This window comes from Triplophysa rosa, linkage group LG10 (genome assembly GCF_024868665.1).
Source record: "Triplophysa rosa linkage group LG10, Trosa_1v2, whole genome shotgun sequence".
NCBI lineage: Eukaryota > Metazoa > Chordata > Actinopteri > Cypriniformes > Nemacheilidae > Triplophysa > Triplophysa rosa.
In genome coordinates, this window is record NC_079899.1 from 26,257,341 (window position 1) to 26,281,847 (window position 24,507).

The 24,507-nt window shown below is 41.2% G+C and overlaps 1 protein-coding gene across 1 annotated transcript; it reads right to left on the bottom strand.

Annotated features, from left to right (window-relative positions):
- Positions 1–1,302: 1,302 nt before the first annotated feature.
- hao1 (hydroxyacid oxidase (glycolate oxidase) 1) lies at positions 1,303–21,644 on the bottom strand. The gene is made up of 8 exons (XM_057344095.1): positions 21,508–21,644; positions 17,546–17,697; positions 9,751–10,006; positions 7,592–7,767; positions 6,442–6,533; positions 1,939–2,097; positions 1,576–1,645; positions 1,303–1,460 (listed from the first exon to the last, which is right to left on the bottom strand). Exons 1-8 carry the CDS (start codon positions 21,642–21,644, stop codon positions 1,393–1,395), a joined length of 1,110 nt encoding a protein of 369 aa, XP_057200078.1. The 3' UTR covers positions 1,303–1,392.
- Positions 21,645–24,507: the final 2,863 nt, after the last annotated feature.

Below are 24,507 nucleotides of genomic sequence, written 5' to 3' on the forward strand. Positions count from 1 at the left end.
TTTCCGAGAGCATGTGAAGGCAGTGTTTCTCAAAATGTGTGCTGCAAAGACATTTAAATACGTCCATGTAATCACGTTAGAAGGGCTTTAATATGTGCATCTAAATCCAAAGGTTCACATTTAGGAAACTGCTAGTGTATCTGAATACGGTCGGAAAAAGATGAATAACTTCCATCATATCTCGAACCATCGCGTCTACTAGTGATGGGAAGTTCGGATCATTTTACTGACTCGGACCTTTGAGTCTCGTTCAGCAAAATGAAAGAATCTTTTTTCGAGTCATATCGTTCATTTTTGTTCATTTTAGCAAAATATATTTAAAATGTTACATGTTACTTTCCTAACACATCTACTACTTATGCAAACGTTGATCACATTACAAACAATACAAAACTATAATGCTATAAGAAACAGAAAAGATTAATTCATTGTTTACCTGGGTCTTTAGTCTATGATTAGCTCACCACACCTCTTATCTGACAAGTTCTCGGGTTTGAGTCGTTCGTTCATCACGTGACAGCCCCCTACGCTTTACCAATGCTGTCTGAGCCGGAAAGAGAATTGATTAGTTCACCTCTCGAGTCTTCGGGTTTGAGTCGTTCGTTCTTTTGTCATGTGACGTGACAGCTTTGGACAGAGAAATTAGTTAATTTACTAATTCCAGTATAGGACCCATAGAATGTTGCGCATGCGTGACTGAACGAATCACTCCCCAAGACGACTCGGGCTTCCCGAGTCACATTAAAGATTCGTTCAAAATGAACGAATCGTTCAAGAACGACCCATCACTAGCGTGTACGCCAAGCGCTTCCTCGCCGCGAGCTCTGACGTCAAACCCTGCGTTACATTCCGAAGTGATCAACCTAATGTCCTTCGAAAAGTAAAGCTCTTGATGTATAAACTCTAGAGGAAACAATGCAATTGTGTCTCTGTCTGTTTAAAATTCACTTGGCAAAAGAAGCAATAAAACAACGACATTTTCTCTTTATTTGGAGTGACATTTGTATGTCACCTTCCAAAAGGGCCCTTAGGGCGATGAATCCCGTCTGGAACGCACCGAAAGATGATGCCGTGAATTCATCAAAGATGGGACATTAAAATGATCGACGGGTGAAACACGACAGCTGGAAACATGACACAAACACTGAGGGAAGTCACAGAACTGGATTGGATTACCGAACACGACACGCTGCAAATAAACAGGAAGAATTGCCGCTGTCTTCCTCTGTCGGTCTGTGCAAACTGTGAAAATAAACACGTGCTTTAACTTATACTTTTTCACATCATTTATTCACACTTGTACATGAATTACTGAGTCTACGAAGGTCAGGTCATCGCTGGGTTTATTTGAATAACACGGTTCAAGTATTTGCAGGCATGCAGCAGTTTCTCTCAGATCTTTGAAACGAGCGCAGATCTCCTCACAAGAGATCCATCGACTTCATTCAGTGAACGACACCCTGACACGAAGAGAAGACAGATTGCTACTGTATTAAATATTTCACCCAAAATTGTTCTAACTGTAAATTATGATTGTAAGTCATATTTGATTAAGGAAAAATGCTGAAGGTTTACCTGTGAGGGCCAGCGCTCGGTGAAGTTCTTCTCTCAGTAACTCAAGCACATTACTGACACCTTTATCACCCTGAAGACATGATGAAGACATCACTCATTCTGTATTTGTAGTAATTTATAACAACAACAAAGCGTTGAAAACATTGCATTAACGCGACTGGATGATAGTGAACCAAAGCAACTAAACTGTTCAAAGTGTTCTAGTATTTTCAGACATACTTAGATTTGTGCGCATACACAATATTGATATTTTATCTACAAGTATCTCAGCGTGAGCTTTCTTCGAATAAAACGCTTTTTGTTGCTCAAAATCATGCAAAGTGTTTGAGTCAATTTAGTGAATCCATGTTTTCTGTGTCTCACCTCACAGGCCAGTGCCCACAGGATGGGTCGCCCTACAAACACAGCTTTGGCCCCTAGCGCCAGAGCTTTCAGCACGTCTGTACCCGTGCGCACGCCTCCGTCCAGAAAGACCTCCACCTTCCCCTCCACGGCCTCCACGATCTCAGGCAAGACGTCAATCTACACACACACACAAATGAGCACGTGCACAAACTTTATGTTTTATGTATGTGGTTTCTTTCCTAAAATTTCTTAAAAATAGACACAAATGAGACAATTGTTGAGTAATGTGAAATTAAAAATGAGTGTGGATAGGTTTTGAAAAAAAAACTATAGCAAATGTTTAGTTTACATTGAAATCTCAACTTTTTTGTGGACTTTGTGTACAGCACATAAAATGTGCGTCTTGGTTTTTTGAAAGATGAGAAACGCCATCTTTGTGTCTTTACCACTTATTTATAATAGAGAACTGCATTGTGCATGATGTTATAGTATTGATGCCATGTTGTTATTCTTACACGCATCATATTTCAATCACTGTGCTCAGGGGTGGACTGCGAGTAAAAAGTGGCCCTGGACTTCTTCGGCAGGAGCGGCCCACAAAACCCAGCTCGCAACACAACATAACACAACAACGCACTGATGCACAAACCATTCTATAGCACTATAATTCATAAATAAAGACCTTTCATGCCACCTTGCAAAATCAATAAAACATTAAACAGTAAAAGCCAGTACAGTCAAAGCAACAAATAGAAATCTAAATGACATAAAAGCCTGCCTAAACATGTCCATGCAATATAAGGTAATGTATTTAACCTGACCATGACGTGGTGTGACTAGACCTTGCTAACAAATATTGTTTTACATCAGCTATAAAGTCCAAAATCAACATTATACATGTCTTAAAAAGTTAGCGTTTAGGATTTATAAATCGAGAAGAGAAAACATTCACTCTTAATAAGTAAGTAGCTTACTTAAAAGCTTAATAAAAAAGCTTAGTACGCTTTTTAAAACTGTACATTAAATACAAATTTGACCGAAAAATAAAAAGTCATTTCGTTACCTGTGATGATAGTTCCGCAGTCTATTGAATTCTTCCATGCTAATAAAATGAACCACATATACACAGTCATATTTTGTGGCTCATATGCTATAAATGTATCTGTTTCGGTATTTTTTTAGACATGTTAACTCGAACACATGTCTTAGATTATGTGACGAACCATTTTTCAGATAGAAACAAGTGAGCGAAGGAAAATTATTATTGTTATTATTTCTTTATATTCCCACAGTGGGCCGGCCCACATTGAGCAATGGCCCACCGGGAAAATTCCTATGTGCTGTCGGCCTGGAAAAACAATTGATTTACATATATATTTTTTAAATCTGACCGGAACACATTTAAAAGAAATGGTTCGTTGCCCCTCTGGCATTTGCCAGATGACCAATCCGCCTATGACTGTGCTGAAAGTGCTGAAATCTGAAAACCTGATGATTTTAGGAGAAGGTTTTGGCTGTCAGTCAATGATGTGCTTTGGACAGACATCAATATGGCCAAACGCTTCTGGTGACTTAAATTTCTGCTGTTTAGTGTTCTGTGTGCACTCCGGTCATTTAGAGATCAGGGGCCCATTGCAGAAAGGAGGTTTAGTGAGAACTCTTGAGTATATTAACCCTGAAATGAGGGAAACTCTGGGTTTTCCGTTTCAGAATGTGAGGTATGTCAAACCCGAGAAAGCGGGGTAACCCAAGCCCGTTTCTAAAAGAGAGGTCACTTAGGGCGTTTTCAGATTGGGCTCGTTTGCTGCGGTCCGAACTTGAGTGCAATTGTTCCCGGCGCCCCCCGCAGCCTTGATTCTGTCGAACCCTGGTGCGTTTGCGTTCGTCATACGTCAGAGGTGTAAAGAGTACCTGAAAACCATACTTAAGTAAAAGTACAGATACCTTGCAGTGAAAATTACTCCATTACAAGTTACAAGTCACCAATTCCAAAACGACTTCAGTAAAAGTCTCCGAGTATCTGATTTTAACAGTACTTGAGTATTTTACTCATACTGAATGTAGGCTCAAAGCAGCACTAGTCCTCAACACTTAAGAGACACGTCAGTGAAAAACAGTTGATTTGTGAGGAGAGCAATCGCATTTATTTTCTTAAATCATAATAAGACTGAACACCTCAAAATTGCAACAAATCATGGTCGACACCATAACCTACATCTGTTACAAACACCCAAGTCTCATTTAAGCTCAAGTGCTCATAAGTAAACCAAACTCCTTCAAAAGGGTCTCTTCCATATAACAGATAAATAAAATAATGTTAAGTAAAATCAAAAAGTCAAAGCCTTTTTGCACTGGACATGCTGGTTTGGGCCTCATGGCCAGCTGCAGTCATGTCCTCATTTCACATACACTGTTAGCCCTTACCTGCCATTTCTACAGTCATATATTGGCAACACTGTTGCCTGCTACAGTAAACTACTGCAATGGCTGTTTGAAGATACATTATTAAAGAATCTATTAACGCACTTAAGTCACACAGTCTTAGATGAACAAGTGTAAATAACAGATGAACACAATAAATCTGTCAAGATTTCACCAGAGGAGAATTAAACACAAACATCAATAACATCTTCACATATTACAGACACCACTTTCACTTTATTTCTGTCATCTGTGTAAGATCTTATTGAGATTGAACTCGAGTTCATAGTGGTTCAATTGTGTTTTAAGTCACCATTATGGCGATCAGTGTTTGCTTTGGTTGGACTCTTTGACTTTCTTGTAGCTTTAAAATGTACACTTATACAATAACACTGAAAGGGACTTTACAGGAACCGCAACTTTATGTTTGCTTAGTAACTGAAGATACATCTGAAAGAATTCAATCATTAAATAATAATAATATAGCATTTAAGATTTATTAAGATATGTTTGGTAAAGTGATTACATGTTGTAATGGAAAGATCTCTGTCAGAAAATCTTTCTTTGCAATTGAGACACAGTTAGACACTTGACATACAAACCTCATCAATGGTGACAAACAATCATGAATGAGTTTTGTACTATGTACCCAGCATGCATTGCAGCATGAAGCTGTTCAGTTGATTGTCACCATTGTTGAGATTCATATGTGGATTGTTCATTTCTCTGTGTCCGACTCATTCTATAGGTTAATATTTTGTCTATATAGTGTGAGAGAACTTTTGAAAATTGAAATACTATACATTCTTTTTACTGGTGTACATCACTTCATGGCAATAGTCCCACCATATGGTCAAATTTTGAGCAAACATGTTTAGAGCACATTTAGGAAGAGTTAGTTTTAAAAATAAGAGCTTTTGTAGATGTGTGACCTACAGTAACTAGCTGGCAACAGTGTTGCCAATATATTACTGTAGAAATAGCGGGTAAGGGCTAACCATGTGTAAACCGCCAGCGATTGACATCTACCTGATACTGCACTCATATTCATATAAAGAAGCCATGTTGACAAGTTTTTGTAAGTTAGGGCAAAATCCACAAGATTGTAGTACCTTCATTACCCTGTAAATGGCGATATTAATTATAAGATAGGTGTCATGCAAAATGTAATGTGTAATTGCATTAGTCATTACAAATGTAGTGGAGTAAAGAGTACATATACTTGTTCAAAAATGTAGTTAAGTAGAGAGTAAAAGTTGCTAATATCTTTAATACTCAGTACAACTACAAAGTAGCCAAAAAGATACTTAAGTAAAGTAACTAAGTACATTTACTCCAATACTTTACACCACTGTCATACGTCATCAAAAATGTACACTGCGCATGACAGAAAACAAAACACGGATCAATTTATTGTGTTTTTATTCATTTGGTGCTATTATGCGCAGCAGAGTAAATGATATTTGGGTTTACTGTATGCGCGTTGCATGCAGACGGCTTTCTGCAAACAACTTGTTTCTGTTTTATTTCTGTTGTTTCATTCATTTATTCATTCATTTACTGATTAATTTGTTTGTTTATTGGTACATTTATCTATTTATTAGTTGAAACTTAAGTCATTTTCAGCACATTAGTAAATCCACTGTATGCAGAGCGGAAAGTGGGCCTCGCTCTCAAGCGCTTTCTGACACCATGTTTTTGGTTCCGTTGCCATGGTGAATCATAATATCGGAGCTCCATTGATCATTGCTTGTCTTAGTTGTGTGCAAGCGCTTAACTCAAGGTAAGTCTACCCAGAGTTGATAGAACTAACTCAAGTAAGCTGTTCTGAAACCAAAAACTCACATCTCGGTGTAAATCAACTGATGTTGGTTGAACCTCCTTATTGAAACGGACCCCAGTTGGGTTTACTCAGAAGCGTTTTCACACCACATCAGATGTTCAGTTTGGACCACTAAAGCTGTCATTTTCACCAAAAGCCGAAACCTTTGTTCGTTCTCCACATTGGTAAACCAGCAGCTGTATTTCAAAGCGTCAGAAATCAAGTTTAAAGAGAGCAGAAGATAGTTAAAAAAGACAATTTCTCCAGGAGAAACTTACGGTGGCTGGAACTCCATCGAGTTGTCTTGCTCCGTGGTTTGACACAAGTATTCCAGCCACACCATATTTCACCGCTTCTCTGGCATCTTCAGCTGGAGAAACGTTCACCACAAGAACACCGTGACTTTCAGAGGCGTTTCGCATTTTCTCACTCTATAGTCGATTTGAGATGCGATTTAAAGCCGTGAATGCACAAAACAAAACTTTGAGGAAACGCGTCGAGCTCAGGCATAGATAAATGGGGTCGGTATGTTCAAGCTGCTTTTATTTAAAGAATCAGTCATTTCTATAGAGATGGAGAGAGTTTAAAGATAAAAGTTTATCTCGGGACACAATAACAACAGCGATGTTTCTCGACATTTCTAAGATGAACCTCACTCTTTCCTCCCGAGAGATAAATGACACTTTATCTTTCAGTTATCACCCCCCTGTTGACAGATGCTTCGGACGTCCGCTTTGTTTTCATTACATTATGCAAATGAGTCGTTCTGTATCAGGAGAAACATTCCTGGATAGACGTGAACACCAGAGAGAAAACAGATCTTGTGAAATTAAAATCCGACTTCTTTTCAGTCCATGTCATCTGGTGTCTCCTTGTGAACGTTTTAGGGGGTATACATCATTCATATTTTGATACTTTTTTTGCATGTTCATTTTTGTTTCGTTTTTAGCAATTTTGTCATTTTATAATTTATTTTTATAGTGCTTTATCAAGTTTTATTTTTTATATATATTTTGATTTATATTATATATTATTTTATTATTTGATGTTTTAGTTTGGTTTTTATGTATCGTCAAATAATAATTGTAGTGCCTCAACTTAAACATATTTTAAAACATTTTTTATTTTTATCAGATAATATTTAGGTCTATATTTTAAATGGTTTCAATTAAAAGAAATGTTTTAACAGTTTTAGTTGGAGTTAACTACATTTGGTTATTAGCACCAACGTTTACTGCCTTTTTTTTAAAGACATCCGTTTTTTAAGACAAACTCAAATTATAGTCTGATACAATATTCTATAGAATAAGAACTTGTTTTAGATGATTACACATGAGATTATGATGCTTGAAAGTCTGTTTTGGTCATCATTAACAGGTGCGGCAGTCAGTGTCTCGTCCAATCACAAAACGCAAAAAGATCTCTCACCTCTCAAAATCCCTTTGAGCACCACGGGCAGAGAGGTGATGGTCTTGAGCCAAGCGATGTCGTCCCATTTCACTGTGGGATCTATAGACTGCGCCACGTAGACCGCCAGGCCGCTGTCCTTCCCGTAACCCTCTTTTGAGGAGAACGCTAAATCAGGCGAGTCGAAGTTGGCCATTCTGGGAAAAAAGAAAGTGCAAAATGGAATTAGTCCTGTGAGTGTTGTTTTTGGTCAGTGTATGAAAGCTAAGCCGGGGTTTAATCCAAACACCGCAGGTCAAACTCAATGGCACCTTGTTGCCGCCGGTGGGCTTTGATTTGTGAGGCCGAGCTGAAGGTCTCCAGGAGGGTTGACGTGAAGTTCACCTCGCGTGAAAATAAACCACTTTTTAGGTTTCTGATTGCCGTAATTCACCTGGTTGAACGCAGAGCAGGAAGACTTGACTTTCATGAGGGGATTTAATAGTTGTGACGCTGTTGGCGTATCTACTGAAGTGCTGATAGCTGAATGTTTCCTCACATTAAACGGGTAACGTTGAGTGAAGTTAATCCACACGAGCTGTGTGATCTACTGTAAACATTACACAACGTGTCCATTAATACATAAAGATCTTTAGTGTTTAACTTTCAATACACGATGAAAAAATCTCTCTGTGAATAGAGGTAAATCAAATAAAAATAGTTGTTGGTTTTATCACTCAACCTATCTTGATTGTTTTAATGAAAAACAATGTTTATAATGCTGGTATTGTAGTTCAACATATTCTGAAGAAATGTAAGCGGTCCATAAAGAATCGCCAATACCTCTGAATCTTTGCTATGGCATTGCTATGCAGTTGTGGTTTGCCGTTGCTATGTGGTTGCTAAGGTGTTCTGGGTGATGGTAGTAGATTGTCAGGTGGTTGCTATGCAGTTGCTATATTGCTTTGAGTGGTTTCTACTGTGTGGTTGCTAAGGTGTTCTGGGGATGGTAGGCGCAGTATGTGCATGCTGTGAGCTACAGTGACCGGCCCGGCCATTCATATAGACAACGTGCTTTTCCATCCCGCTACTTTCCCAGCGTTTCTCTATGTAAACATGCGCTAGACGGACGGTTTCAACATTCGCGTGTGTCTCAAGTGCCTCGCGCCTTAAGCACTAGCGGTCAGCGGACTGTAGGCTACCACAAGTAGTATAGCAATTGCACGTTGACATTATGTTATTTTAAATACATTCACAAGCAAACCTCTTCAAAAACGGATCATCTGTCTCTTACATATGTGCAATGTTAGCATAAAACATGATGTGTTTATGTAGTTTTAACTGTTTCTCTGAAGGGTTTGAGGGATCAGTCAGTGGAGGAAGGAGGATTGACAGTGTGATATGATCGCCACCTCTGCTAACATGAGCAGTCAAGCACTATGCAAAAGCATATAGAGAAAACAACCACAGCTCTTTACTAAAAGCTGCACCTGTTAAGAAAACAAAGCATCATTTTTGTGCAATTACTGCCTGTCAGTTGAGTTTGCAACAAAACATTTTGCAGTGTTTACATATTGTTTATTACTGCATAATATAATTCATTAAAATAGATGTTTAATTTGTTTAATAAAAAACAAGTTGATTTTATATTGCCTGCATTTTATGCATTTTGTGTTTTTAAGGTGATGAAGAGACAATTTTTCCCTATATAATTCATCATTGATTATTTCTTTAAAAAAGTCTACAAATCTTGTCTCGTCTAGTTCTCGTGTCTCATCTCGTGGGATAAGTTAAGGTGTTCTGGCTGATGGTAGGGCATCGTCAGGTGGTTGCTATGCAGTTGTGGTTTGCTGTTATTTGCGGTTGCTAAGGTGTTCTGGGTGATGTTAGGACATCGTCAGGTGGTTGCTATGCAGTTGCTATATTCCTTTGAGTGGTTTCTATTGTGTCGCTATGTGGTTGCTAAGGTGCTCTGTGTATGTAGGCAATGTTAGGTGGTTGCTATGCAGTTGATAGGTTTTCTGAAAGGTTATCAAATGAGGAAGAAATCGAGATGCTGCAGATAAAGTATAACAATCAGACCTGTCTCTGTATATTCTAGAATCTACTCTGTGCACACACACACACACACACACACACACACACACACACACACACACGGACACTAAAGTGTGCTCCTGTGTGCCTGTTTCAGCATTTACCTCAAATGAGAGGGCAGCTTAAATCGGTTGCGCACGTCATCCCGTCTCCTGCCAAGATAAGGTGTGTCCACAGTGACAAAGATACCCTTATACCCGGCGTCTTCAGCCCTCCTGACCAGAGACTGAGTCAGCGTTCTGTCTTTATAAATGTACAACTGCATCCAGCGCACGCCTCCGGGTGCCGCCTCTGCCACTTCCTCTATGGTGGAGGTGGACCACGAGCTCAACATCATCCCCGTGTCACACGACACACAGCCTACACACACACAGAGACGGACACAAGTCAGGACAACTGACTGAAGGGTGCTGTGGTGTTAGTGGTTTGTCTATGAGCCGTCACCAGTGTGGGTTAATATATAAAGTCTAATTCTTTCCTCTCATGCAAACCTGCTGCATTAACACAAACCCTCTTCTTCTGAGGCTGCATGTGGTTCTCTGTCAGGTCATAGCCGAACCACGGTTTAAAGACAGAAAGTATTTAGCAACACTGTAAATCATCCAAATATTGTGAAATTTAAGTAAAATTTCATAGTATTAAAGAGCAAACCCTTCGACTGCAAACAGTGAATTTATAACTCAGTGTTTGTGCCTTGTTTTCTAATACAAATATTCTCAAATAAAGAGCTACGGTCAGAGGTTGCGCTAGATTTTTTCATTGTCCGTCATTTTTACGGACAGGCTCGTAAAAAATCCGTCATAATCTATTTTTACCCGTCACTATGGTGCAATGTGATATTACGTGCCAATTAACATGTTTGTGACTTCATCGCGACGTACATGCGTTCTTTGAACTTACTGTATTTTAATACCCAATAAAGCCGAAGTCTGTTTTCAGACATAAAATATTATTACAGACAAATGTTCATGTCGAGTCAGTAACAGTGACAGGTGCTTGTAAACGCTGTTTTGTAATTATTCATTCATTCACTTACAAGTAACTTTAAGCTGCTGTCAGGTCATGAACGGAGAAGACGCAGAGAGACTTTTTTCCACTCACTGAAAGTGAAGGTTTATCTAAAATGACGCTATAGTCCCCATCGCTCTCTGAAGGAATAAAGTCTGTAAACACCGCAGTGCTGGTTTGTGCGCGCCTGTGTGTGTATGAGAGCATGCGACGAGAGGCAGATGAATGACAGATACGCTTTGCAGAATCAGATCCAGAAACAACACCTCAAACAACGTTAGAGATCGCTGTGTTATTATAAAAAGTGCAAATAGATTTTCAGTTCGTTTTGAAACTAGTCAGTCGTCTTGATAAGCCTGTTTCACATGAGTCGGAAACTACGTCATGGCAGGGTAAAGCAACTTCCCCTACAGATTAAATCCCATTGCAAAAGAATGCGCAGAATACTTACGTTCCCTTTCTGTTGGTCTCTCGACGTTGTGTCGAACCGACAGATTGAGGTTTGTCTTGAGAACCTATCATCTTCTGAGTATTTAGAAAAGGCCAATGAAAATTGGCGAATGAAATTTGCATGCTGGACTATAAGAGGGAAGCCGGCGTGCTCATTCATTCACCTTTTTGTTCTTCAGAGCCTACGCATCTGATGAGCTTCTCTACGATTTTTGGTGATCATTTTTCTGCTGGAATCTACGACCTGTGACGCAGATGTTGCGTCACAGGTGGCTGTTTCCCACGGGACTCAGCCACCACCTCGTTTGCTCCTCGTTCCGTGGCGGCAGGACTACGGCCCTGCCGTCCGCTACGGCAAGCAGCAAGGGTGATATGAGGATTACTGTGAGCGATAATCCGCCAGCCACTGGCTCACGGACCGTTCGCACCTCGTCTCGCTCGTCTGACCGTTCTCCAGGAGACGGTCCCACCGTCTTATTCCTCAATCACGTATTCGGACACGATGCATGATGGTGAGATGTCTCTTGCAGCATCGGGGGGTGACGTACTGCCATCCGACTCCGACGATTCCTTGGGCTCCCTCCCTCGGGGGGTCGAGCCCAGGAAGAAGCGGACGTCGAAATGTCAGTCATGCTTTCCCAGGCCGCCGTGAGTGTTGGGTTGCAGTGCCCGCACTGCCTCTCCCAGCACTCGTGGCTGGCTACATGGTGCCTCGGGTTTGAGCGCGGCTCCAAGCCACGCCCGCCCCCAGTGCCGTGTTTACCGGAAGTGCATGAGGAATTTAGCAAGACCTGGAACGCCCCCTTTCCGGCACGTTTCATGTCAAACAAAGTTCGGTCACCCTCTCTTCCCTCGAGGTTGAGACAGCTAGAGGATACGTCGATGTCCCCCAGATGGTGCCGCCGTGGTGCACTCGTACCTGTAGGCGGCGGCCACCTGGGGGGGGCTCGACCTAGACTCCCGTCCAAAGCATGGGTGGTCTCGGCATCTCTGGTGTCGAGAGCTTACATTGCGGCGGACCAAGCTGCCTCCTCTCTCCACGCTATGGCTCCTGCCAGGCCAGGGCATTGAGAGAGCTCCACGAGGGTATGACCGACCCAGCGCTTATGCAGGAACTCCATGCCACCACCGACCTCGCTCTACGGGCGACCAAAGTGACCACGCGGGCCCTGGGTCGGGCGATGTCTACACTTATGGTCCATGAGAAACTCCTCTGGCCGAACCTTGCGCAGATGAGTAACGCCGAGAAGGTCCGCTTTCTCGACGCACCCATCTCGCAGGGGGGGGGGCTGGTTGGTGATACTGTCGAGCCACAGTTCTCGACAGTAAAGAAGCAGTCCTCCCGTGCTGCGACTCAGCCGCCTCGGCCGTTGAGTCCCGTGCACCGTCTGCTTCCCAGCAGCCCTGGTCCTCTTCGACGCCCTCCAGCTCTGGTGCCCCCCACTCAGGCGGCCCCCCTGGAAGAGACAGCGAAGAGGAGACCATCGCCCCATCAGCAGCCACGGCGAAAGCAGAAGCGGCCCTCATGGGAAGACCTCAGGGGGAGGTGTACGGGTACTAAACTCGATGAAATCTCGATGACTGGCTCATCCTGGCTCACTCTCGAGATCTGTTGGGTACACACGGGGACCTGGTGCTCCGGCACCTAGATCGGTTGGGGCTACAGGTCAACTGAGAAAAGAGCAAGCTCTCCCCGGTGCAGAGCATCCTCTTTCTCGGTATGGAACTCGACTCTGTCCCCATGACAGCGCGACTGACTACAGAGCGCGCCCAGTCAGTGTTGAAGTGCCTGAAGCTTTCGGGCAGTCAGCGGTCCCCCTGAAACTATTTCAGAGGCTCCTGGGATACATGACTAAGGAGGCTACTACCTCTCGTGCAGGACAAGCATGTGCTGGTCCGGACAGCACAGCTGCTGTGGCGTATATCAATCGTCAGGGTGGCATTCGCTCACGGCAGCTAACACGACTCGCCCGGCGCCTCCTCCTCTGGAGTCAGCAGGTGATCAGTTCCCTGCGAGCCACACACATCCCAGGCGTCCTGAACCAGACAGCCAATGCGCTCTCTCGTCAGTCGACACCTCGCGGAGAGTAGCGACTCCATCCCCGCGCAGTCCGGCTCATTTGGGAGCAGTTTGGCCAGGCACAGGTGGACCTGTTTGCCTCCCCGGACTCCACCCATTGTCTACTTTGGTACTCCCTGACCGAGGCACCCCTCGGCATGGATGCCCTTGCGCACAGCTGGCCGCGGGACAAGCGGAAGTATGCCTTCCCCCCAGTGAGCCTCATTGAACAGGTCTTGTGCAAGGCCAGGGAAGAGGAGCATCAAGTGGCACTAGTTATGCCCCATTGGCCTAACCAGGACTTGGTTCTCGGAGCTAAGGCTCTTGACAACAACTCCCCCCTGGCCGCTCCCCCTGGCGAAGGACCTGCTTTCCCAGGGGAAGTGGCACATTACGGCATCCCAGGCAGAACCCTGGAACCTCCATGTCTGGACGGGACGAGGAGATCCTGAGTGGCCCACCCCCTGTCTGGTTGGGACATCACTCAGGCTAGGGCCTCGGCCACTAGGTGGCTATACACCCATAAGTGGTGCCTCTTCTCATCCTAGTGCTCTTCTCGGCGAGAAGACCCGCGGAGTTGCTCGATTGGGAACGGGCTGTCCCTTCCTCAAGAGAGACTGGAGAGTAACCTCTCCCCCCTCCACACTGGGAGTGTATGTAGCCGTTACGGCCGCTCATCACGACCCAGTTGCTGGGAAGCCTCTGGGACAGCACAACCTGGTCATTAGGTTCCTAAGGGGCGTGAGAAGGCGACCGCCTCATGCGCGCTCTGTACCCTCTTGTGACCTAGGCGGCGGGCCTCAAGAGGCCCCGCCCCCTTCGAGCCTCTCTTAGCTGCCGCTCTTTCTCACCTCTCGATAAAGACGGCTCTCCTGATGGCGCTCACCTCCAAGAGGGTAGGGGACCTGCAAGCACCCTCCGTGTCCACAGATTGCCTAGAACTCGGGCCCGGGGATTCTCACGTTATCCTGAGACCCCGTCCCGGCTACATGCCCAAAGTTCCCACCACTCTCCAGAGAGACCAGGTGGTGAACCTGCATGCGCTCCCCACCGGGGAGGAAGACCCAACCCCATCTGTGTTGTGTCCAGTACGCGCACTGCGCCTCTACTTGGACCGCACGCAGAGCTTCAGAAGCTCTGAGCAGCTCTTTGTCTGTTTTGGAGGTCAGCAGAAGGGAGGGCTGTCTTCAAACAGAGGCTGGCGCACTGGATCGTGGAAGCCGTCGTTATGGCATACCGATCTCAAAATCGCCCCTGCCCGTTGGGAGTGAGGCACACTCCTCATGGGCACTGGCTCAGGGCGCCTCTCTGGCAGACATCTGCAGAGCTGCGGGTTGGGCTTTGCCCAACAACTCCACGAGGTTCTAATACCTAAGCGCGGAACCGGTGTCAGCCCACGTCCTGCAGGGCAACATGTAGGACCAGCAGCCGGTAGGGCGTACGCCTGCGAAAGCCCTTCCCCCTTCCTCTAGGGGGATCAGCGGCTATTACGCCTCCCTTCTTTCCCCTTGGGTAAAGAACAGGCATTCCATCCATCACTAAGCACCTTCCTCGAGGCAGGCTGGGCAGAGCAGCCCTGCCCCTTAGGCCGGGGAACAGTTGAGTTATCTGCCACATAGCTCTAACTGGACCTAGTGCTCCAGATGTGGTAACCCCCCCTCCGTGGGCTGTTCCGTCTGATGTATCCTCATGAATGGTTCCCACCTTTGCAACCCATGACCTCCCTAGGTGGACTCCCACCTTGCGGTTAACTCCTTAGTCCGCACATTTTCCATGAGTTCTCCCCTGTTGGCGAGACCATGTGGTGTCTCCACTACTCCTTAGGTAGTGGTCTCTGCAGTGTTTTTCCCCCAGGGGGGAATAATGCTTACCCAGTGGCCCTTACGGTGCCGGGCGGCTTCTCGCTGTAAGAGAATTAGGCCTCCGCCCGTGACGGCCGGTGGCAGGGGCTTCCCAACTTTTTGAAAAAGCTCTGGGACCCCCTACATCTCCACTGGATGGTTACAATTTCGGCTAGCGCTCATGTCTGACTCGCCCAGGCCAGTCAGGGTCGCTCCGCTAGAGATTGTGACACGGCTCAGCGCTGTGGCGTTTTCCATAGGAACCCCAATCTGTCGGTTCGACACAACGTCGAGAGACCGACAGAAAGGGAACGTCTTGGTTACGGATGTAACCTCAGTTCCCTGATGGAGGGAACGAGACTTTGTGTCCTTTATGCCACAACGCTGGCTGCCCACCCCAGCGGTCGGGGGGGATGCTTCAGGCTCCTCAGACCAAAAGGTGAATGAATGACCACGCTGGCTTCCCTCTTATACCCGGACATCCGGGGAGGAGTCCGGCATGCAAATTTCATTCGCCAATTTTCATTGGCCTTTTCTAAATACTCAGAAGATGATAGGTTCTCAAGACAAACCCCAATCTGTCGGTTCGACACAACGTCTCGTTCCCTCCATCAGGGAACTGAGGTTACATCCGTAACCAAGATGTTTATCTGTACTGTTGTTTTTTGCTACTTTAATCTATATTAAACATAAAAATGAATATCTGTGCGTTTATCTGTTTTGTGCGCTCAGACTGCTAATATTAATTTAAGTGTTTTGAGTTTATACACCCTAGCTCGCGTGTTATTTAAACGTGATGTCGTCACTGTATTGTAAGAAATTACTTTAAAATGCTGGTACACTGTTAACATGTAACTCGTTAATATTTGTTAGTAAATAAGATATCATGAACTGCTAAGGTAAGGTTTCTTTTTTTTATTGTAATGAAAATACGATTCTTTGTTCATTCATAATACCAAATGTAAAATGTTAAAACTAAAATAGTGAAAAAGTTATAAATGTAGAACTTTAAAATTGACCGAGGTTAAGAAATACAAAGTATTGCATTGCGCTGTAACTAATATTAATAAATTAGACCTTACTATTAAATGCTTACAATAAACAGCTGTATTGTCCTTTTCCAATGTTTTAATGGGTCGCTTTCAATACTGCAGATAAGATTCTAATGTTCCTGAATAATCACGGTCTTCCGTTTATTTTAATATACTGTACACATAAACAATTATTCACTCCCCTATCACAGTAACACAGACCAGACGTAATAAAACACACGTACATAATGCGTGGCAATGATCCAATGCATCTGCGAGTAAAACGTCTTATTATTATACATTTTACATTATTAAAATATTTTGGATAATGTCAGAAGCACTAGCGAGAACAGACAACAGAAGACATTTTTTTAAATTTCTGAAACAGAAAGTGTGACGCGAGTCTGACGGAAGGGATTGGGTGATGTCTTTCCAGCACAACCCGCTGCCTTTACTGTAACGTTTATTTTATCGATATAATGCAGGACCAAACCAGACAGACAAAAAGAATAAAATGAGACAGAGAACATCATCACTGGATTTATTATATGCAGTTCAGTAGTTAAAATCAGCAAGTACCATCAGGTTGCTGTCCATAGTACAAACCTTAGATTAAGACCAAAACAGCAAGGTATTAAACTCGTTTACATCGTTTATACGAAGACATTTAATCCAGACACTCTTGTTAGACTTGGATAATGCTGTAACCGGAACATCGTTTACCCTGCGTCGAACGATGCGGTGGTCAAAAAGCGTGAAAAAGGCCTATTATACACGCCCCTGGCTCATATGGCTCAGCTCCGCTGATCGCGTGTGGGTTGTCCTGAATGGACGAGACGTTTATGAGTAATGAATGGGAAATGGACGCGTCCCTACGATCACGTTCTGATGAAAGTAAATGATTGGATACCAACTCGACAAAAAGGGGAATTACAAACGGCCCTCATTGTAATCCGCCAAAATGACGGACGGTCTTCAGATTTTTCCGTCACTGGGATTAAAAATCCGTCAACGACGGAGAATTTTCGGTTAACGCGACATCTGGCTACAGTATGATATTAAAGTGACAGTTCACCCAAAAAACAAAAAGATTCGGATCGGATGATTTACTTCCCCATTGACTCCCATAGTAGGCAACATTTATTTATGAATGTCTTTGTTCTGTTGCACACAAAATAAGCAAACAGCAAACAGTTCTGGGGCATTTTGACTACCATTGTATTTTTCCAACTACAGTCAATGGGGTCCAAGAGTCATGAAAAAAATCATGTTGATTTTCTACCAAACCTTACATTTATTTTTTTATAGTTTGAAGTATGTTATTTGTTTCCTCGGCGTTGAACCCACAACCTTTGTGTTGAGCTACAGGAACACACGTACAGTCTTATTGCAGTCAAGTTTGTTTGTAAGTGTGAGCAGAGGGGTTTCTGTAGAATACATACAGCTTCACCATGTGGTTGTTTGTAGTAATGCTGAGTGTAATAAAGAGCTGATGTGATGTGTGTCTGACCTCTCGCCGTGGCCGGTTCTCCATCAGGATGAGACATCTTCTGCATGGCTGTAGCTGCCACACAGATGGGCATACTGACTCGCTGACCCAAAACTGTAGTGGACATGTCCACCGAGGACACATCTCTGAGAACACGAGGGTAAATACGCCACCTACAGGACACAGCAGAGAGACACTCAGACTGACACAAAACTGATGTTTTATAGTTAATGCCCTGGAGAAAAGACAGACTGTAGTGAGGGTCACGTGTTGTTATGATGTGTGGGGTAAGGAGGAATATGCTGTTTATTAATACAGATATGATAAAACAAATTTAAACAAAAAATACTTAATACAATAAAATATTCAGTATAAGGTTAAAAAATAAATCATTATATTTTTGAATCTTAATAGTTTTGACAGCATTTAAAGAAATATGACTCTGTGCTCTGTGAACTCCAGAAGTGTGTGTGTGGCAACTAACTCCGGCCTCTCTTTCTCATTGGAACTACTGTATGTTTCTCCATACAGTAAATGTTAATGTATGTTTTTAGCACAGTGTTTTTTAATGCTATGACTCATGGGGTTTGCTGACACGACACATTTGCACATTTCTCATAAATAAATGTACATGTATATGTATGAGTAATTTAACATCATATAACCCGAGACACAGAGAGAGAGAGAGAGAGACNTCTTTAAAAGTGGAGACAGAACAGATCCCAATAACTACAGAGGAATCTGTGTCACCAGTAATGTGGGGAAGGTATTCTGTTCCATTATCAACTCTAGAATTTCATCTTTCCTAAAACAACATCGTATCATCAGCAAGGCTCAAATTGGCTTCCTTCCTAAACATCGAACGACTGACCATATCCACACACTACACACTTTGATAAATCAACACGTACACCAAATAAAGGGGGGTAAAATATTTGGATGCTTTATAGATTTTAAAAAGGCTTTTGACTCCATTTGGCATAAGGGATTGTTTTATAAAATCATTCAGAGTGGTATAGGGGGTAAAGTACTGTATATGACTTAATTAAAAACATGTATAATCATAACAAATGTGCAGTAAAAATTGGACAGCAAAGGACAGAATATTTTTCCCAACAGAGAGGAGTGATACAGGGCTGCTGTCTTAGTCCAACGTTATTTAACATTTATATTAACGAACTGGCCGATCGACTGGACCAATCAGAAAGCCCAGGACTCCCACTACATGATAATGAAGTAAAATATTTATTATATGCAGATGACTTGGTAATTCTGTCTAAAACACCTGTAGGCCTTCAGAACAACCTTGACATCTTATCCAAATACTGCCAGGACTGGAGCCTTGAAGTGAATGTACAAAAAACCAAGATTATGATATTTCAGAAGAAGCCCAGAAATCTAGAACATAAACATATATTTACCCTAAACAACACCAGACTTCAGCACTCTTCACAATATAATTATCTTGGTCTTGTCTTAACTCCATCAGGAAATTTCAATTTGGCCATTCAAAGCCTACTTCTGAAAGCCCGCAGAGCAATGCATGCCATCCGAATTAAGTTATTTCAAATAAACATTCCAATCATAATCTGGACAAAGATTTTTGACAGTGTCATACTCCCTATAGCTTTATATGGCAGTGAGGTGTGGGGTCCGGCCAGTAACTGCACTCATGAACTATGGGACAAACATCCTATAGAATGATTGCATGTAGAGTTCTGTCGAAACATCCTTCATGTCCACAGAAACACACCCAATAATGCAGTCAGGGCAGAGCTGGGCCGTCTTCCACTCAATCTGGCTATCAAAAAAAGAGCCTTAAAGTTCTGGATTCATTTAAAATGTAGTTCTGAAGACACACTACAGTATAAAGCATTAAAAGCACAAGATGTGAGTGCTCAGAAAAGTCCGCTTTTTATGATGGTGTCAGAACTGACAAACCAAGCTTTCAATATGTCTGCCCGTGTGAAACCTGGAGAAATAAAAGAGATGATGAACTCAGAGAAGAAGACATACATACAGCACTGGTCAGAACAAACAAAAGGCCAAAGTCGTCTCCAGTGTTATCTGAGATTAAACCGTGAATATAGTCTGGCTGTTTATCTGACCACAGTAAGAAACATAAAACACAGAAATATGTTAACTAAGTATAGACTCAGTGACCATCAGCTGGCCATAGAAAGAGGTCGACATAAGAAAACATGGCTCCCTAATGAAGAGCGGGTGTGTAATGTATGTACATCAGGAGAAGTTGAGACAGAGGAACATTTCCTCCTTCATTGTAATAAATACACCTCTCTAAGAGATTCACTGTATGGTCAAATCCAGCAGATCATTCCTAATTTCCAGTCACTTCATGACAAAGATAAGTTTCAAATCCTTCTTGGAGAAGGACCCACTGCCTCTTTAGTAGCACATTATATATATAAATGCCACAAACTCAGAGGGTCCGAGTGAACACATCCGCACTAACATCAATTTATTTGTCTATTTATTTATGCTTTCTATGTATATTTTGTTTTTTATTTTCTATTATTATTATTATTTTTTATTGTTGTTATTGTTGTTGTTTTCTTTGTTTATTGTGAAAAGCTTTGGCAATATGTACTTTAGTATGTCATGCCAATAAAGCTACTTGAATTTGAATTTGAATTTGAGAGAGAGAGAGAGACAGAGACAGAGAGAGAGAGAGAGAGAGAGAGAGAGAGAGAGAGAGAGAGAGAGAGAGGGAGAGACGGAAATTAGGTTAAAACATTAAAAAAAAATTGTCATTCTTGTCACTATAGTGATGTTGATGTGAAACTGACGCCATTACATGTTTGATATTATTTACATTTATTTTATTAATTTATTACTGTTGCATTTCTCACACACACTTCTCCATATAGAAGCTGTAAAGTTTCTTGAGGGTTTCTAGAGATTGATGAGAAAACAGCAGGCAGGGGCTAATTGTCACATGCAGTGCTGGGTGTAACTAGTTATTAGTAATTATTTACTGTAATGTAATTACTTTTCCCTTGAAAAAGTAAAGTAAGGGATTACTCTTATTTTTTCTGTAATTTAATTAGTTACTTCTGATGTAATTAAACTAAATACTTTGTGTAATATATGTGTGTGTGCAATAGTGGAATTGACATCAAAATTCAAAGTTTAACTTTAAAATCTGTTCTTTAATATATAATTCTCACATTTGTAATACTTTAGTCAGTTAATAAGAGTACTTTATGTAGTTTAATATTATTTATTTGAATGAATTAAAAGAGCCATTTCATGTCTATCCTTGAATCACTGAACTAATCAAGGTTGATGTAGGATATAGAAAGTTATTAGTAATAAGTCATTAAATACTTTTTGGAGAGAGTAATTTGTACAGTAATCTAATTACACTATTGAATATGTCATTAGTAACTAGTAATTGATTACTTTTTCAGAGTAACTTACCCAACACTTGTCACATGGACTGTATCTCTGTAACTGTAATGTTTTGATAAATTACGTTAGTTTTATATTTATATTGAAATAATAATAATAAGTTAAATATTCTATTATAATCATGCTTTTGTAGTACCTGCTGGGTAAACAAGTAAACACTGTGAAGTAATGTATCTATAGTTAGCAAAAATGGGGTATGCAGTATATGCGGTGCATAGGGGCGCCGCACAGGGGGGGGGCGCCATTGTGCCAAAATATTAGTTAAAGATTTTTTTAAATAAAACGTTATAAATAATAGAAAATATAGGGAAAAAAGTAATTATATTAAATGTTTTAGTTGAACTTTTGTCTAGCATTTTAAACGAGTTCAACAAATATATTTTATTTAAATCTGTAAAGTTATCTTGTATTTTTTTTAGAATTTTTTCCTGTTTTCATTTAATTTTAAAAGTGTCATGTAATCTAAAAGCAGATGATGTCTTTTACGTGTCTGTCAGTGTAGAAATGGAATGAAATTCTGCTTTATTGAATGTGTGTGTGTTGTCACATACCTCGAGAAGGCCGTTGTATTATCACGTAGAGTTTGCTGCTCATCTGCTCCTGATGAATAATAGTCAAAGATTGCCTTTGGTAAATGTTTTTTGGCCTGAAGCTCATAATCACTAACACACACAAGCTTGTCAGACATTTTCCACGAATGTTCCTCTAAAACAACGTCTGTCTGTCAGATTTCACAAGGATCAGAGAGAGAGACTTCTATAAATAATTAACTCTCGGAAGTTTTTAAACGAATGTTTATCTGGCCACGGTTCGTTGCCCCTGAAAAACTCTTGCTGCAGGGCTTTTCTTCTGCTTGTGTACGGCTCTTATATGTGAAACAATGTACACACAACACAGAGGAAAAATCTATATAGTCAATACACTTAAAACATTTCATCCCAATAATCAAGATTAAATCAACATTGTTTTTCATTTTTACACTTTATTTTGTGTAAATGTTTTGAATAATGATGATTTTCATGATTCAAATTACTATTAGTAAAAATGCTGTAATACACACAATAAAATGTGTCCATATAAGTACCTCGAAGGTAGGGCTGTGCAATTAATCGAAAATGAATCGTAATCGTCAATTTAGGCAAAATAATCGAGGTAAAACCATTATTGTTTTGCATTCCAACTGGCAAGGATCCTCTCTTTTCTTGTGGTATAAATCCACAGCGCACCCTTGACGTCACGAACATGCTAATTAGCACGTTACACCACCTTGCACCATATTAACGGGAAATAATAAATTATTCGGACAATTTCCTTTCCTTTACAGTGGTTCAGCTGTGTGGGTCTTTACATTTATTTTTCGCAGTTTAAAAGCCAAGTTATTTTTCTATGTTGTTTTAAAGGTTAATGAGTAATTGTGTTAAATAATCGGGATCTCAATATTGCCCAAACTAATCGTGATTATGAATTTTGTCGTAATCGAGCAGCCCTACTCAAAGGTACACACTGGTACTAAATACATACATAAATGGTGCATATACAGACCTTTATAAAGGACACTGTTCCTGTAGCTTTGTCTGACAGTATACATGCTTGTGTGTGTACCTCCTCTGCAGCTTTATATAACAGTTCTTAATACTGTGCAAACACATCACCTGAGCTCAAACACAGAATATTAGAGGAATCATGCAGTCATACACCACCAATATTATTGTTGTTCATAGTCATCTGAATAAAGCCAAGATCAGACCTTAAACTCTGTAATACGTCTTCGTGCTATATGGAGCTAAATGAAATTTACAAACCGTATGGTTTTATTAAGAGGTGAAATATAACTAGCGCTCTCAGACTTTCAAATCAAACATTTCATTTGCTAAACCTCTTAAGGCTGATGCTGAAGAGTGACTCGCAGACATATCTGTGTGAGCTCTTTACATTTGGGTCTGTAAGCAGATGCTAACAACACCACAGCAACTACAAAAGCCACTTGCTAATAAAACTTTAAACTATTATATTAAAACTATTGTAGGAACGAGCGAATGTTAACTATTCACTGTAAAAACTTGCTGTTAAAAAAACAGCCAAATTCTGACAGTAACATACAGTTTTTTGTTAAAACAGTAATATACTGTAAAAACAATGCATCCTGGGCAATATTTTGACCAATAAAACTGCATGTTTCTATCATTTTAATAATACCTCACAGATTGTTTACCAAGTTAATGGTAACCTCATTGTCTTGCCCCTGTTATATTTTATTTGATTATGTTATGTTTCTCATAAAAATCTAAAGATATTTTAGAGTTGTACAACACAGGATTTTATTTATTTAATGTCCATCCCAGTGGACATGCAGTCTTAAAAATTATACAATGGCAGACTTGTTTGCACTCCAGCTCATTACACACAATTGGCATTTCACAAACATTGATCCCTTGATTACCAAGCACAAGCATAAATATGATCAAATCAGCCATCAAGTATACGCAGAAACCCAACAGGCACAATCAGACATATAGGGCCTATATATAGGCTACACATGTGGTACACAGACTGAAATACTGCAAAAAATATGTTTTTTTCTATTTACTTATTGTATTACTCAGTCCTACAATAAATATGTATTTTGTTCAATTTTTTACTTTGACTTCTATCACACTGTTTAGGTTTAAATTATAATTCACATGGTTAAAACATGCAATTTTATGTTGCTTCAGTTGGGGTTTACAGTGTTGTGGACTTGAAAAAAAACCATACAAAATCGTGAAAGTTACCACAAATCCTATTTTTTACATTTGTTTCTAAATTAAAGAACAGTTCATGTCAACTGAATATTTTTGCATATCCTTTAAGCATAGGAAAATATCAGAGGGTAAATAACAGTACAATGCAGTATTTTTCTGGAGCATGAGAATTAGTTTTGTGAAAGTTCGTGATTGTTTCGTCAGTTCAGTAAGTTCACAATTCTTTAGCGTCCCGAATCATTTTCAGTCAGGTACTTTTGGCCAGGTAGAGTTTTCCCAGTGGGAAATTCCCACAAATGTCAGACTTTTGTGCCCGAAGAGGACCCACGCGAGGACGGACCATCCGTAGCGCTTCATCTGCACCAACCTGCATTTGTACGTTCAAATTACACGGTAAATAAAGCATTTTTTTTTACTTTTATCGAGAGTATGTGGTTCAGAAAGGAAGTATTATCAAGTAATGTTTGAAATTGCTGCTTAACAAGCTGTAGTTAGTAAGTAACTTACGCGATTTAAAAAGGGCTGGTCATCTCCGAGATATAACCCAAATGTTCATATTTACTTGCATTTTACAGACCCCAAGTTTTATCGGCTTGTTTTGTCATCTCTGAACTTTCAAAACCGGTTATTGCAAACTGGCTAACGTTAGTAATCTTAAACAGTCTATGGCTAATGCTAATAACAGTAGCTGCAAATCACCACTAAACGTAATGTTTGAAATTGCGATGATTTTCCGTTTAAATGTGGCTTTGAAAGGAAAGCAAACTGATAGTTTGAGTGTTTAGCAAATACAGATTGATTTAGCATCAC